Source organism: Chrysemys picta, chromosome 11, assembly GCF_011386835.1.
Source record: "Chrysemys picta bellii isolate R12L10 chromosome 11, ASM1138683v2, whole genome shotgun sequence".
Taxonomy (NCBI): domain Eukaryota; kingdom Metazoa; phylum Chordata; order Testudines; family Emydidae; genus Chrysemys; species Chrysemys picta.
In genome coordinates, this window is record NC_088801.1 from 65,516,132 (window position 1) to 65,531,241 (window position 15,110).

A 15,110-nucleotide genomic window follows, 5' to 3' on the forward strand; every position below is an offset into this window, starting at 1 on the left:
TTAGAATTGTGCTATGGCACATTTAAGCCAAGAGGTTCTGTGCAGTATGCCCAGAGAAAGAGCCCATTAGCGGCTCACAGTAAGCATGCCTCATTTTTTAAATTAAAAACACAATCGCAGTAAGTGCAGGGCGAGAGGGTGCGAACGGTATTTTTCAACCACCTCATCTCCAGGAAAGACTTGAAGATTCAGTAGCTACTGGCTCCGTGTCTTGCCTTAGCTAAGCAGCATGGAGGCTTTCACATAAAATTTAATTTTCCAGTAACAATGAACATAAACTGCCTGAGCTGTATCGATGTATTTGGTATTCATAGTAATAACACTGATCATAATGAGTTCATTTAATATTAATATTCGTTACACCAAACAAGCATAAATCCAAGTTACCCAAAGGAAACAGAATAAGCTAGACTCAAAACACTGTATGTATAGATACTTGAAGGCATTTCAGGTCTATGTGATTCCTGCAACTGACATCCATCTGTACTTAAAGTATGCACAGTACAAAGAATACTTCTTAAAGGAGCTACCGCACATTTAGTTTTAAATCAACATGAATGTTTAGAGGAGGAACAATTGCAGTCTTATCGCCATTGATTATTATCTGCATTATTGCAACTGCAGAGCAAACAGAGCAGAGCTTATATCCAGAAAAAACACCTATCTGTGTTAGAAATCAGGGGCCTCTATGGCAACTATGTATCTTAGACACAGCATGTCTGATTCACCAGGGAGGTACTTCAGCATTATGCTGATTTAGCTCTACTGAAATCTAGCCGTGTGTGTGCGTGCATATATGTGCATGCTGCCTGGGGACTCCTGTAATAAATGTAAGACACGCGACTGGTAGCAAGAGACCAGACTTTATGTGCTGACCCGAGACATCTGATATGGCTCAGAGTTATAATGGTTAGTATTCCTGTCACATGAGAGGGGTCAGCCTCTGCTGATTCCAGCAGCTGTTATTATATATAAATTGTACATTCATCGGCCACACCCTCAGCAGTCTCCTTTCTCCCTGCCCTAAAAATAATGCCTGTGAATTAGGGTGAATGGAGCCCCAGGGGAGTACGGCACAATGCCATGCAGAGGGTGTGGATGGACTGTGTAGGCTCTCTATACCCGACCCCCATTTTAGTAAATTGATATCTCATTGGTTACACTGCATTCGGGGCCTTCCATAGCCCTTAGCTGGCCCAGGAAGTAGTGAAAACTATTGAGAAAGTATAATATTATATTGGTCAAAACGCTAGATTTATAGGATGCTCTAGGAAAATTCAGAGCCATCACCCTATCCCCAATCCCACTGGCAGCCCAGTGTCAGAAAACATTGCCCTCTCAGCATTAGTTAACACTAATTTCCTCTTTATGATGTGACATTCTTCTCGGAAGAGGACTTGAAGGGGCAGGTATCACTGGGTACGTCTACACTGAAAAGAAATACCCATGGCACTGAGTCTCAGAGCCGGGGTCAATTGACTCAGGCTCGTGGTGCTAGAAATAGCAGTGCAGATGTTTGGGCTCTGAAACCCATTCAGGGGAAAGATCTCAGAACCTGGGCTCCAGCCCAAGCCTGAATGCCTACACTGCTAGTTTTAGCCCCGCAGGCCGTGCCCTGCAAGCCGGAGTCAATTGACCCAGGCTCTGAGACTCGGTGCTGTGGGCTTTTTATTGCAGTGTAGACGTACCCATGATGGTTGCATGGATCCTGCCTGATCCAGGCCCCCATAGCAGCCAGGAGGGAAGGTAGCATGGTGAGGGTTCTCCCAAGCTTCATGGGACTTGGAGCCAAGACCCTGCGATAATGGCAGCAAATCCAGCACCCTCACACAGGAGTGCTCAGGTGGCAACCCTGCCAGCTCACACTCGTTGTTTTTCCCTACATGGAGATGGGGCCCTGTAAAAGGAAGTTGTTTTAGTTTTCCACTGTAAGCTGGCAGTGATCACGAGAAGCACAATGCAAGTGGAACATAGCTTCCTATACATCTATTTTTATTTATGGGAAAAATGATGTCCATGCCTCTAATTAAAAACATGAGTAACTTATTTAAAACTCAGCTATTACTTATTAAGGAACAGATTCTGTCCCCTCCTTATTCACCTTACTCCATTAGACCATGCAAAATAAAATACTGCTCAGAATGGCAAAATCTGGCTCCAGGTCGTTAGTTCTGCTCCTTATTTGATTTCTTTTCATAAGCAATATTCACTGCCTTCCATATGCAGTGTGATTTAATCCATCCCACTGCATGAATTTGGAACTGCTTGGATTAAAGAGGGAATCAGAAGATTTCTCAACAGTAAGGAATAAATGTCATTGCTGTTAATCAAACTGAGAGTAAACCATAATAACGGTGGTGATTACTGGATGCTGTTATAGTCTGTGCCAATTTACAGCCCAATTTCGCTGACCCAAGACAGTTCGGAGATGCATTATGGGTATATATCGCAAGCTCAGCCAAACTATGGCCCTCATTCAGGAAAGCATCTCTATTCAGGAAAGCTCTTAAGCACTTGCTTAACTTTAAGCACATGCTGAGGTCCTACTGGTTCCAACTGGAGCTGTGGGTGTTCAGCACTGCTGGAAATCAAACTCTATGCCTGTTATGGGGAGACTTTGGTCAGTGCTTTAGATGTGATTTCCCTTGGAAAAATGTGTCTAGGCAAAAATGACAACTTCTTATCCTAACCTGATGCGTTTAGAGTCATCTCTCCTCCCTTCAGAGAGGACACCAGACCACCAGTCCTATTTAAACATTTTAAATCTCCTGTTAGAAGTGCAGAGCCAGAAGGCAGGATGCTCCAAAGACCATCCACACAGCAAAAAAACAAAACACAAAAAAACCCTCAACAGTGAATCTCAGGGCCAGGTCCACTGACTCAGGCTCATGCTACAGAGCTAGAAATAGCAGTGCAGACATTCCCACTCGGGTTGAAGCCCAGGCTCTGAGACCAACCCCACTCGCCCAGTTCCAGAGCCCAGGCTCCAGCTTAAGCGGGAACGTCTACACTGCTATTTTTAGCCCCATAGTGTGAGCCCGAATTAGCTGACCTAGGCTCTGAGACTCATTGCCGCAGTTATTTTTTTGTAGGGAGCTAGCCAGCAGTTCAGGCAACCTGCGCTCAAGCCCCTAGTCTGCAACAGACTTCCTGTGTGACCTTGGGCAAGTCATTTCACCTCTCTATGCCACTGTTTCCCATCAGTAAAATGTGACTAATAGCACTGTCCTACCTCTTAGGGTTGTGAGGCTAAATACAGTAAAGATTGTGAGGTGCTCAGATACTGTAGTAAAGCAGCCCACAGACAGACTGGAGAAAGAGCTAGATTCCATTCCGGCTCAAGATGCATTGACAGGATTGTGTACTTAATTCCAGTTGCTCTCGGTTAGACCTGTGCAATCCCTTTACAAGTAATGGGTTTGTCTGACAGACATAGACTGAAAGACTCGTGATTACTGGCACTGATGATGCACTGTCCAGAAAGAACACAGCGTGGCTTTACAATCCTAGGCTGAGCATTCAGGACTGGCTGTTCAAAGACTACCTTTGTTCACTTGTGAGCGGAGCTATTGATTTGGAATTCACTGAGACACAATAAACTTGGAACCCCATGATGCCATTTTTATAGTCACTCTCCACGCACTTCAAGCTTAGATTTCCCAGGGTAACTCAGGCTTATGCTTGATTAGAGCACTTAAAACTCTAGTCATGGTTTGAGAGTCAGTAGCTGCTCTTACCCTGTTGGAGTCAATTCTAGCCCTGGAGGTATAGATAGGAGGAGGGATGTTAAAGGCCTGAGGAACTAAATATTCCTCAGCATCCATCATATCTTCCAGGTCTTCCTCATCCAGCAGATTTTGGAAGAATTTGCTGTCGTTTGGATTCGGGAGCTTCATACGGTCGTCACCCTGAATGTGTCACATGGACAGAGGAAGATAACACAGAGATGAATTAATTCTATGAGCGTGGTTACCTGTTTTCTATACCACCTTGCTGTCATGGTGCAGAGACCATGCATATACTCAGGTGGCCCTACATCACCACAGCTACATAGTTTATTTTGATTTTTGGCTGGGAATATGATGACAGGAGGGGAATAACTGCATTAATCAAGCAAAAATAAATGTTTTGCCCTCCTGTTATTGAACTTTTTTCTTTCTTTTTTAAAACAGACTCAATTCTGGACCCAGTAGACCAGCTTCTGACAAGGTCTGCTGTATGCTGTGAAATATTTGAGATATTAAGGCTAATGCAGGAAAACATATATATAATGGAAAGTGGGCCTCTTTGCTTTTTATTTTATTTTATTTTATTTTTATTTGTGTTTTTTAAGGATTTATTGTGTGAGATTCCCCTGTTAGCCATACGGAAGGCCTTATCAGAATTTAATAGGGATGAAATCAATAGGAATTAAACTGGGTAATGACAAAATTTGGATTGCAGTAGGGCCCAATAAAAGATATTACCTCACTCACAGAGAGGTTATCATTCCTGATTATATTCCAGAGGACTTTCTAGAAGGGCAGTGACACTAGTGCTGCAATGGAGTTAAATTGAGATGAACATTTGGCCTTTATTGTCCTAACTGACCGCTATGGAAGAGGCCAAACAGCACTATGAAAGAGGCCACATGGGTGACCTCAAATGATGAAATACTCGCCAGATTATATAGCAAATTACCTTGACAATGAGATTAAAAAGATAATGAAAGGAAGTACAAAGAATGCAGTAAGTTCTTTTAGCTAGTGAAATAATTATCCAGGCAGGTTTTCTGGGGCCTTTTCTTTTTAAACATTACTTCCCTTTGAAATCAGTGGGGAATATTGCTAGGAAAAGGTCACATTATGATAGTATTACTCATGCTGACTATTGTCTTACTGATCAAATTGTTCCACTGAACTGTCTGTATTGATCATTGTGAGTCAGCCCATCAGAATCTGGCCCAAACTGATTCCATGTTCTGGCCTCTGGTATTTAATAATTATGTTATTGACATTGCAATTTTTATTCATCTCCATTTGTTTGTCCAATCTGTTCTTAAAAACCACCAGTGAAAGGGATTTCACAACCTCCCTTGGAGGCCTATTCCAGAGCGTAACTACCCTGATAGTTAGAAAGTTTTCCTAATGTCCAACCTAAATCTCCCTTGCTGCCAGTTAAGCCCATTACTTCTTGTCCAACGTTCAGTGGACATGGAGAACAATTGATCACTGTCCTCATTATAACAGCCCTCAACATATTTGAAGACTGTTATCAGGTCCCAGCTCAGTCTTCTTTACTCAGGCCCAGTTTGTTTGTTTTTTAACTTCTTCTCACAGGTCAGGTTTTCTAAACCTTTTAGCATTTTTGTTGCTCACCCCGGACTCTCTCTAATCACCTTTCCTGATGTGTGGTGCCCAGAACTGGACACAGTGCTCCAGTTGAGGCCTCACCAATGCTGAGTAGATTTGGGATAACGTAAATATGGAGTTAGGAACTGAATTCCATGCCCCCATTTTTTCACATTTCGGCATTGGTCTATATGTATTGAGCTATCTTACAGCATTAGCTGACATTTCTAAGAACAGGTTAGACAAACACTTGTCAGGGATGGTCTAGCTTTACTTGGTCTTGCCTCAATGCAGGGGATTGGACTAGATGACCTCTCAAGGTTCCTTCCAGCCCGACATTTCTGTGATGCTACAAGCAGAATTATAATGATTTCTAGATGTTCCAGAGTTGCTGACCTGAATGACAAGGTATCTTTGAGGGTCTCGAGCCATTCTAGAAAATTCAGCAGCCAATTCCTTGAATTTAGGCCGACTGTCAGCATCAATCATCCAGCCTGGGGACAGATTTAAGAAGAAAATAAAAAGTTGCTTGGTAACAAGGAATACCATTACATTTTGAATAACATTTGAAACAATCCTGAGTATGAAGTGTGATGATGCCTTTGGTGTATTTGGCCTGCAAAGGAAAAAACACAATTCAGTTGTTCAGGGAAATTGGAAAGACGATAATAAACAATGCTTCTAAAATAGAGGAAGTCAGATCTTGTGGTTAAGGCCTGGGGATCTGTATTCAATTCCTGGCTTTGCTGTTGTGGGACCTTGGGCAAGTAGCTTACTTTATCTGTGCCTCAGTTTACCATCTCTAAAATGGGGATGGTACTGAAGTCTTTCTAATCACGTCCCGCTTATCAGTCTTGTCTATTTAGATCAGAAGCTCTTTGGGGGTAGGAAATGTCTCTTACCAGAGATCTGTACCATACCTCGCTTGATTGGGCCTGTATTTCAATCAGGGCCTCTAGGCATGATCATAATACTACCAGTAAAATAAACATTTCTACCTGATCTGCTAATCCATAATGTATTCCAGGTTATAGCAGACTGTTAAACAGCTCTGAACACTCTGACCTCTCTCAATCATTTTTTTCTCTCTCCTCACCATTTGGGGAACGTTGTATTAGTGCTGCCATCATCAGCTATGGGTTACATTTTAACATTATTTGCAGGCATAAGCCCTGCTGCAGGCGATAGCTATTATCGAGACACATTCCGCCTCAAACAAGCAAGGACTCTCCCCCTGCCCCCCTCGCATTCTCTCAAAAAGTTCATTAGAAAGAAGGGCCTCCTCTTTGAATGGCTTCTGCAAAATAGTTAGTGCAAAGCAACTGATAAATGCCACTCAGCAACAGCTGCTGGTTTATATCAGTGCCAACCTCTTCTACGAAAAGATTCTATCAACAATTTTCCAGGAATGTGCTCTCATTTAGCAGGGACTCTCATAAGAAATAGTCCTTATCGCTTATAGCCCTATTACACTGAACATGTGACCAAAGTAGAAGAACCAAAGCTTCCTTAGCCAGAAGGCAGTTTGGCAAGAACTCTAAAAGATTACGGGTACACCATTAGCAATGGTTTCCCCAATTTAAGATGTCCGGAATATCCAGTCTACCTTTCAACACTATAGAATTGTTTCTTATTCATTAGAACTGTGTTCTATTAGACTATTCTTGAGTTTGATCCAAATGGTCCGCTTCCATGTGTTTAGCTCTTCTCGTCAACTTCCAGCCTACATGCTGTTGCATCACTTGCTGCCATGACAATCGAGTGCCTTGCTCTTTTATCATCCATATCTTATAGAGCCTGTAAGGATGCTGCAATCCATTCTCACAAACTTATGCATCTCTGTATCCCCGCTGAAGTCAATGGGACTATTCACATCACATCAACATGAGTAAAACATGCAGAATCCGTTTCTATGGCTGAAATGACATATTGAGGAGAATTCCTGTATTAAAGGAAATGTCATGCGATTCTTACAAAAATAATACCTGAGCCATAGACAATCAAGCTGCATAAGGGGTAGATTGCCCTCACATCAGCGTTGTGTAAGACTAAAGGATAGGCAGTCTGCTGAAAAACAAAACCTGCCATTTGCTCCCTATCAGAATTGTTTGTGTTTGGATTTTAGGGCCCATGTAGGTTCCAGATGGACAGTGCGGAAGATTCAGCTCCTATTTACCCACAGAGTGTGTATAGTACAGGAAGCTACGATGCAAATTAGCTCATAACGTCCGACCAATGTGCCTCAACCTACACCCATTACTAAGATGAGGATGTTACAATCCTTGGCCTCTCTGCTAAGCCTTCCAGGAAGGAGGTGCATACTGATAGTAAGGGACTGTGATTTTTGTGATGAGGACACTTGTTCATTGGGAATTAGATGAAACCATTAAACACAAGCCACCAAAGAGCCCCTGTACTGAACATGTGTGGCAGCCTTTAGCCCCGAATGACCTGTGTTGGGTTTAATCTTGCAGTTAGGGGTGAAAGGAACTATATCCATTACTCTCTTTTGCGGGGGAAAGAGGGCAGGTTAAGTGAGAATCCAGATATAAACTATTTTAATTTTTTGCTAAATTATAAATGTCTATAAACTACTGGATCTGACTAAACAAACAAAAACAAATCCTCAGCTGTGTTATATTTGTTAGATTAAGTCAATTTATCTTGAATAAGAACCCATTATGGATTTCTTTCCTCAATATTTGAGATTTCTGTTTTGGAACCAACTCTTCTCTTTGCCACCTTCAATGCCTGACTACCCATGTACCATAATTATGTTTAATGCTATCGTTTTTTACATCAAAATCAATTGTCATGGAAATGACAAGTGTTTACAATCACAATCATACAATTTTGACTTCATAGCGAGGATGTGTGATACCATCTCACAGTAATAAGAAGAGGAGCTAACTCAAACCCTTCACGGCTAAACTCATATCCTTTGCAATTGGGGGGAAAAAAAGGTGCATGCTATGTTCAAATGTAATTTATAAAACCGTAGGAAGCTTTTTGTTTTGAAACAGTCTGCATTATTAGCAAGCACTATCAGTGACTGTAGATGCAATGGAATAGGCTCTGCTAGCATTGACCACAGTGATATTAAAACGACAGTTACTCACATTTCACCATCACCATGTACACATCAATGGTGCAGATAGGAGGCTGGGGCAACCGTTCCCCTTTCTCTAACAGGTCAGGAATTTCTCGTGTTGGGATTCCATCATAGGGTTTTCCGCCAAAGGTCATAAGCTCCCAGATAGTGACACCTGGGAACAAACGAGTATAAGATTAGGGGCCTTATGGATCAGTTTGAGGCTCAATATTGGATTACAATGCGATGAACCTGTCTCATTCATTCTCAGAACCAGTGCATGTCCATAGCTTGCTCAGACTTATGTTGGATCCACCACTTAAAGACTATTGGAAGAGTGTGGAACAGCACTTGATTTCGATTCTAACGATGGTGTCTTTTGTTTGCACTGGGTTAAGAAAAGGTGCAGGCATGACAGATGGGGAGACTTAGAACAAATAAGTGGTGTTGAGTGCAGGCATGACAGATATGGAAGACTTAGAACATATAAATGGAAACAATAACAAAAGAATATGCCTGGCTCTTTTATCATATCAAAATGGAAAATGAATGGTTGATGTTATTGTAAGGGGCAAAAAACCTGAAGATGTTCTCTAAATTACAGCATCAATTTCCCATAATGATGCAGCGTGAATAAGGTGATGTCATTATCTTTGCCTTGTAAATCATTCACAGTCAGTTGTGTTGGTTCCTCTTAAAGCACCTTATGGATTTGGGTTACGATAATCCTATGATTTAAACCTGGGATCCTCTTTTTGAATAGCCTGAGGATTTTTCTGGCAGCTAAGCAGAAAGATAAATAACATATATCCCAAGTAACGGAATTTATCCCAAAAGACAATCTTTAATATTAAAAATACTGCTGCTTTCCTAACACTCTCCTTTGTTTTGCTTTTATTTTATTGTAAAGGTCATTTAAAATATGCCTCCAGCCTGGTAATCATATTTTGCAGACTGTCACTTCTAATCTGAGGAGAGAGAAGTAAAAATACATATCCAAGAAACATGCATTTATTTTCTCCCCCATTCACCTCCACACTGATGTTTAATAACTAAATCTTGTCCATCGTCTTGTTTTATTCTTTCAAATTACAGATGTGCTGGGCCTCCTGTTTTAAACTGAGCTGCATAAATAATGGAGGAAGATGTACATTTTGCTAACTGGGGCAATACACAATTTGGGGGTGGGGAGGAAGCTGCTTTATGCATACAGTTTTAATATCATAGAATCATTTATTTTTCTTAGCTGGACAGAAGAAGATAGCTACCTGGCAATAGCAAACAGTGTATTTTACTGCTACCCACAGGTAAATGTGAATAATGAGTTTCAGCTGATTCTGCACAGCTTTGTTTCAAAACTATTCAGCAACAGAAACTTTGGATGAGGTCCAGTATCTCTAATTACCTATCATGGGTCTGATACTGTGAGATCCCATTTATAAAGGTGCAGGTTACTTTCTCACTAACAGCTGGACAAGTTAAACAGGCAAACAATCAAGCAGATGCCTAACAGCTCATTCTGATATTGTAGTTAACACAATTAAATAAACTCTCTAAATATTGAAATCACTTGGTTTTCAGTTTAGAATCCTCGTGGCCTGACCTTTCTCACTGATTCCAAAGTTGTTTGTGAAATTAAACCTAAGCATGTATAAGTCAGCCTCTGCTCTTTGGTTTCTTCTCCCTCCCCCTCTCTTGCTGTATTTGTTCTGTGTCATGACATATTCCCTTTTATCTGACTGTAGTACAGAAACTCCCATAAGCCAGAAAATGTTTTTTGACATTCCTGACTTTCAGAGTTCGGTTTTCAAAGAACTGTTGGAAATTATGACCCGCAGTCATATTTCTACCAATCTGTGGCGAAACGAAAAGAGGCTTTTTTCTGTCACAATGATCAGCCGAACTGCTACCAAAACAGAGTTTCTGGCAGGCAACCCAGCAGGGACGTTGTGATAATGCATTTTAGTGAGCAGGGAAATAACTCAGAAGACAGGTAACAATGCAATTTAGATGTATATATTTTTAAAAATAGAGGAAACACAAGGTAACAGTTATCTCCTTTAGGAAATATGGGTTGATAAATAAACATCAGTGACACAATAAAAGAACTTTATGTATTTCACAAGAGATGAATTCTTAAGCACAATCACATGGAAGATTTACCATAGCTCCAAACATCGCTCTGATGGGTGAATTTCCTGTAGTGTATACATTCCAGAGCCATCCACTTAATTGGCATCTTGGGAGCAAAAAGATACATGAAAGTTAGAAAAATAATAATGAATATAATCATATTAATGGGTCCTAAACCCAGGTATCTAGTTCTCTCTCCCTCTCTCAGTTACTAATTTAAAAACTCCCAAAGTCAGGACATTAAAAAATTAAGGCTCACACCAATAAAGTAAATAAATACTTGGCCAAATTCTGTGCTCATTAACATGCAAGGAGCCCTCAGAGAGACAGTGTAGCAATGACTTACAGTCTGTGCAACCCCACGGAATTCTTCATGTGTCGATTTCAGTGGGGTTGCTCGGGGGACAGAATCTGACCTGGTGATGTTGCACAAGCATAATGAAGAGCAGAGCAGGCACTCAGCTATCACAGTCCTGGGGATGGTGTAAAGAGCTTAAATGAAAGCGAACAGAATAGATTTTGGCCCACAGCATATACTGAGGTTAGAAATAAGCAGAACCTTTTATTAGAAATCCTTCACCGCATCCAAGCTTGGTGATTCAGATACATTGGAAAAACCAGTTTCTTGTTAACCCTGGATTTAGCATGATAAAATCAAAACAGTTTGCCCAATATTATGACTGTGTCCAAACCCCTAAAATTTAGATGGTTTGGAAAAAATGGAACCCTTTTGATTTTGACAAGGTTTTGCAAAACCAAAGCACTAGCGCAGATACATAACAACCTATATAGTCATTGACAATGCTACAAGACAATGAGTCCATTTCCGGACTTGTGTGTGTGTGTGAAGGGTCCGATCCTGCAAGCCCTTTGCATCCCAAACACCCACTGACTTCAAATGGGCAGTGTGTGCCATGAATATTGCCTTGTAGGAGCAGAGCCTCGGGGTATACACTATATCCTACCAAGTAAGGGTCATCTTCTTTTGAAACTATAGTTTATGTCATTGAAAGGAACCCCCCACACACACCAAATAAACCTACAACTGCAGGTGCCCTGGTAAAATCTTAATGGCTGGATAAAGCAGTTAATGAGTCTGCATTGTGAAAATATCCTATGTAGTTGATTAGAGAACTGCAATCTCTATATTTACAGCCAGGATATCACTCTCTATTAAATTCTATAGGTTGGTTTAATGCCTTTACAGAAAGGCAATCATAGTGAGTTCTATAGAGACCTATTTAATTTCTGCAGAAGTCTATTAAATTCTATAGGATTTTTCCAGACAGGAACAATTTCAACAGCAGAGCTGTATTATTCATTAACTGCCTAAGCCCTCCTTAGCAAACTTACAATACAGCTTTAAAATGCAAACAACTTCTGGCTTGGGAAGGGATATTTCTCAGAAGCAAGACAGTCAAATTTCTGGTGCATACATCCTACCCCAGCCCCCAGTAGTGCGTTTGGGCCCATGAGTCCAGGACACCCTCCAAGAGCTGCAGGAAGAATCTATAGGCTTCCTTTGTCCTTCACGGGAAGGAATGGGTGGAGAAGAGGCAGAGGGGGTGCTGGAGGGGAGATCAGAGGAACTGGAAGAGTCAGGGAAGGCTGCCAAAGCTCTATCCTCATTGCCAGAAGGTCCCTGCAGTGCTAGGGAGTCGAAAAGCAGCCACTGATTATTGCCGTGCAAATAACTGATTTTTCAGTTCACTGGCATTTCTGGAAAAAAACCCAGAAAAAAATGGGTTTCCACTTGACCCAATTTAAAAAAAAAATTGGTGAATGGAAAAGTAAAAAAAAAAAAAAAATCCCTTCATTTTGGGTTGAACGAAACATTTCGTTCGACCCAAAGTGAAGTGTTTTGTTTCGCTTTTAAAACTTTTTAAATTTTTATTTTAATAATATTGAAGTAAATGTCAAAATGAAAAGTCATTTGACTAAAAAACTGAAATGTTGAGATTTTTTTGGATTTCTTTGTTTTTTACCGAAACAACGGGGCAAATTCTACATGAATTAGTGAAATGTTTTGGTTGACCTGAATCTGCATTTTTCAGCCCCCCCATCCAAAAAAAGTTTTAGTCAAAAAATTTCACCCGAATCTGCTGCTGATTTCTTTGATGCTTCTTGCCCCACCAGTTGTATCCCTGTTGCTCCCCACAATTCCTGTTCATGGAATAGTTGAACTCAGCAGCAGTACACTTAGGAAGGAAGCCACTCTCCCCAGGAAGTAACAGATGATGGCAGCAGTCTCTACTCAGCCACCAGCATAAGTGAACAGAGAAAATGAGGGGGGAGCAGGGGGGGAGCGACCAAGGATTTGGAAAAGGGGATGGGGAGAGACATAGACCCACCAGGGACTTGATGGAGTTGGAGGAGAGACTAAGGCAGGTTAAGATGAGCATGTTTGGTGAGGCATTTCAAAGGTGGTTATGGCATAGCCACTTGGACCTTGTGTCTGGGACCGCCTGAATGTTGTTATGCCTCTATTTGGGTGCCTTTATCAAGTCTTGCAATGGTGAGTCTATGTAAGACACGAAAGGAATTCAAACTATGGAGGTGCAATAGGAAATAATATGGGAAGAACAGCGGAAAGTGTCCCAGGTGCCCAGGTTAAAACCTGTCTGTTTTAATTACATGCAGCAGATCTCCTGAGTGCCCCAGTATTTTGCATCCTTTCAGAGATGTCTTGAGCAAATGTTGGCACTGCAACAAGGAACTGGGAAACAGCATGCACAGATTCTTTTACTGTGAGCCAACAGGCAGATTGTTGGAAACCACATGTAAAACCTTAATGGACACGCCAGAAGTAAACATCTCCTGACCCCTTCCTTTGTGGCTGCTGGAGAGAGATCTGTCTAGGAAAAGTAGCCTGCAAACTACTCAGTGCTGGCAATAGCCTACAGTGATGAACTGGAACAACGGCACTGCACTGAATTCAAATGTTTTCATTGCAGTAGAAATGCAGCACAAAATGGAAGACACAAGAACAAAGCCCGGCCACGATCCTGTTTTGCTCAGGGGGCTCATCTTAGGCCAAGCCCTGTATCTTGCCGAGTCCCATTGAATAGAATGGAATAACTCGCAGGACCGGGCCCTGCCTGATTTCCCAGAGTGCCGAGTACATAGTCATAGCTCCCGCTGAGGTCAAAGGCAGCTCTGGTGTGCTCAGGACTTTCGAAAAATGAGGCTTGTACCAAAATGTGAATTCAGGAGCCTAACGTTCAGTTTCTCTTTTTTAAAATCTCAGCCTTCATCTACAAAGTTTCCTTTTAATAATGTACATGGTCATGCTCCTATAGGTGTATCCTTTTCAAGTGATGGAATAGAGAGAACAAGAGTTTTGCACTGGAATGAATGAAGGCCCCTGCAAAAGAGCAAGACCAGGACTGCTGGCATGAATGCACCCACCTTCCCTCCATCAGCGTTGTACTCTTTCTCATCGCCTTCCAGGAGCCTGGCCAGGCCAAAGTCAGTGATCTTCACATGGTTTGGTGATTTTACCAAGACATTCCGGGCTGCCAAGTCCCGGTGAACCAGTCTCCTCTCTTCCAGGTACATCATTCCCTGGGGGGACACAAAACATTTCTTTTAAGTCAAAAAAACCCTTAAATATTTTTCAGATTTCCCCCCCCTTTTTGCAACCTGTTTCCATGATATCTTGAAAAACAGTCTATAATATTATTATATGATAAAATAGTGCCTAGAGGTCAGAGCCACAAAGGTGCTAAGAACTGTACATAGTGAGAGAGTCCTCACCATGAACAGCTTGCAACTTGGATAGACAAGACAGAGAAAGGAAGGATTATCCTCCCCATTTTGCAGAGAGGGAACCTGAAGCACAGGGAGATTAAGTGATTTGACCAATGCCTCAACAGGAGTCTGTGGCAGAGCTGGGACTTGAATCTGGATCTCCTAACACCCAGTCCAGCTTGCTAACTACAAGAAAATGCTCCTGTTCTATACCCAAAGCCTCTGAGCTGGATACAAATTTTCAATATTCTTAGTGAATTATGGGGAAAACAACTCTGTGTTCCTCTGGCTGCAATCCAGTTGCTTTTCCAACTCCATTAAAACTTTACCTCTCGTATTATAATTGGATATAAGATCAATGGTCAATGTCTTTTATGAGCATATACATTCTGTTACAAGTAGTTGTGTTAACAAGCCATCCAGGTGTCTTAATAGAGATAAGCTAAAACATGTCCAAATTGTCTGATCTGCATCTGCCCTAATCATTTACTTAGTCTGATGACAGACTAAGCACCTGCGATCAGCAAGTGAGTTTACTGAGATCATCACCAAAGCTTAGTCTTACTACTTCTATGAAGAATGCAAGATGCCCTGAAAGGGTTACAAGCCTGTAATTTCATAAAATGGAATTTATGACATTAGCAGTCATTATAGGGACCTACAGATGAAATTACATGCCTGGCAATTACCCTTACGGTGACTTTTCATATATCCACTCTATAACATACACAGTAGTTTAAAAAAAAAATATTGGAAGCTGCAGTATCATATAAGATGATAATTCAAAGAGTCACCGTCAGTGATTA

General features: G+C 41.4%; 1 protein-coding gene across 9 annotated transcripts in view; it reads right to left on the bottom strand.

Moving 5' to 3' along the window:
• The window catches only part of ERBB4 (erb-b2 receptor tyrosine kinase 4), a 986,993-nt gene that overhangs the window by 24,229 nt on the left and 947,654 nt on the right, over window positions 1–15,110 (bottom strand). For 7 of the 9 annotated variants that reach the window (XM_005279678.5, XM_005279676.4, XM_005279680.5 and 4 more), the window contains 5 exons: window positions 13,963–14,118; window positions 10,585–10,660; window positions 8,450–8,596; window positions 5,727–5,824; window positions 3,738–3,908 (listed from right to left, as the gene is read on the bottom strand). In XM_005279678.5, the coding sequence (XP_005279735.2) occupies window positions 3,738–3,908; window positions 5,727–5,824; window positions 8,450–8,596; window positions 10,585–10,660; window positions 13,963–14,118 (648 nt within the window). The remainder of the gene's footprint in view (window positions 1–3,737; window positions 3,909–5,726; window positions 5,825–8,449; window positions 8,597–10,584; window positions 10,661–13,962; window positions 14,119–15,110) is intronic. The other 2 variants (XM_042859601.2, XM_065561083.1) reach the window with 1 other exon arrangement.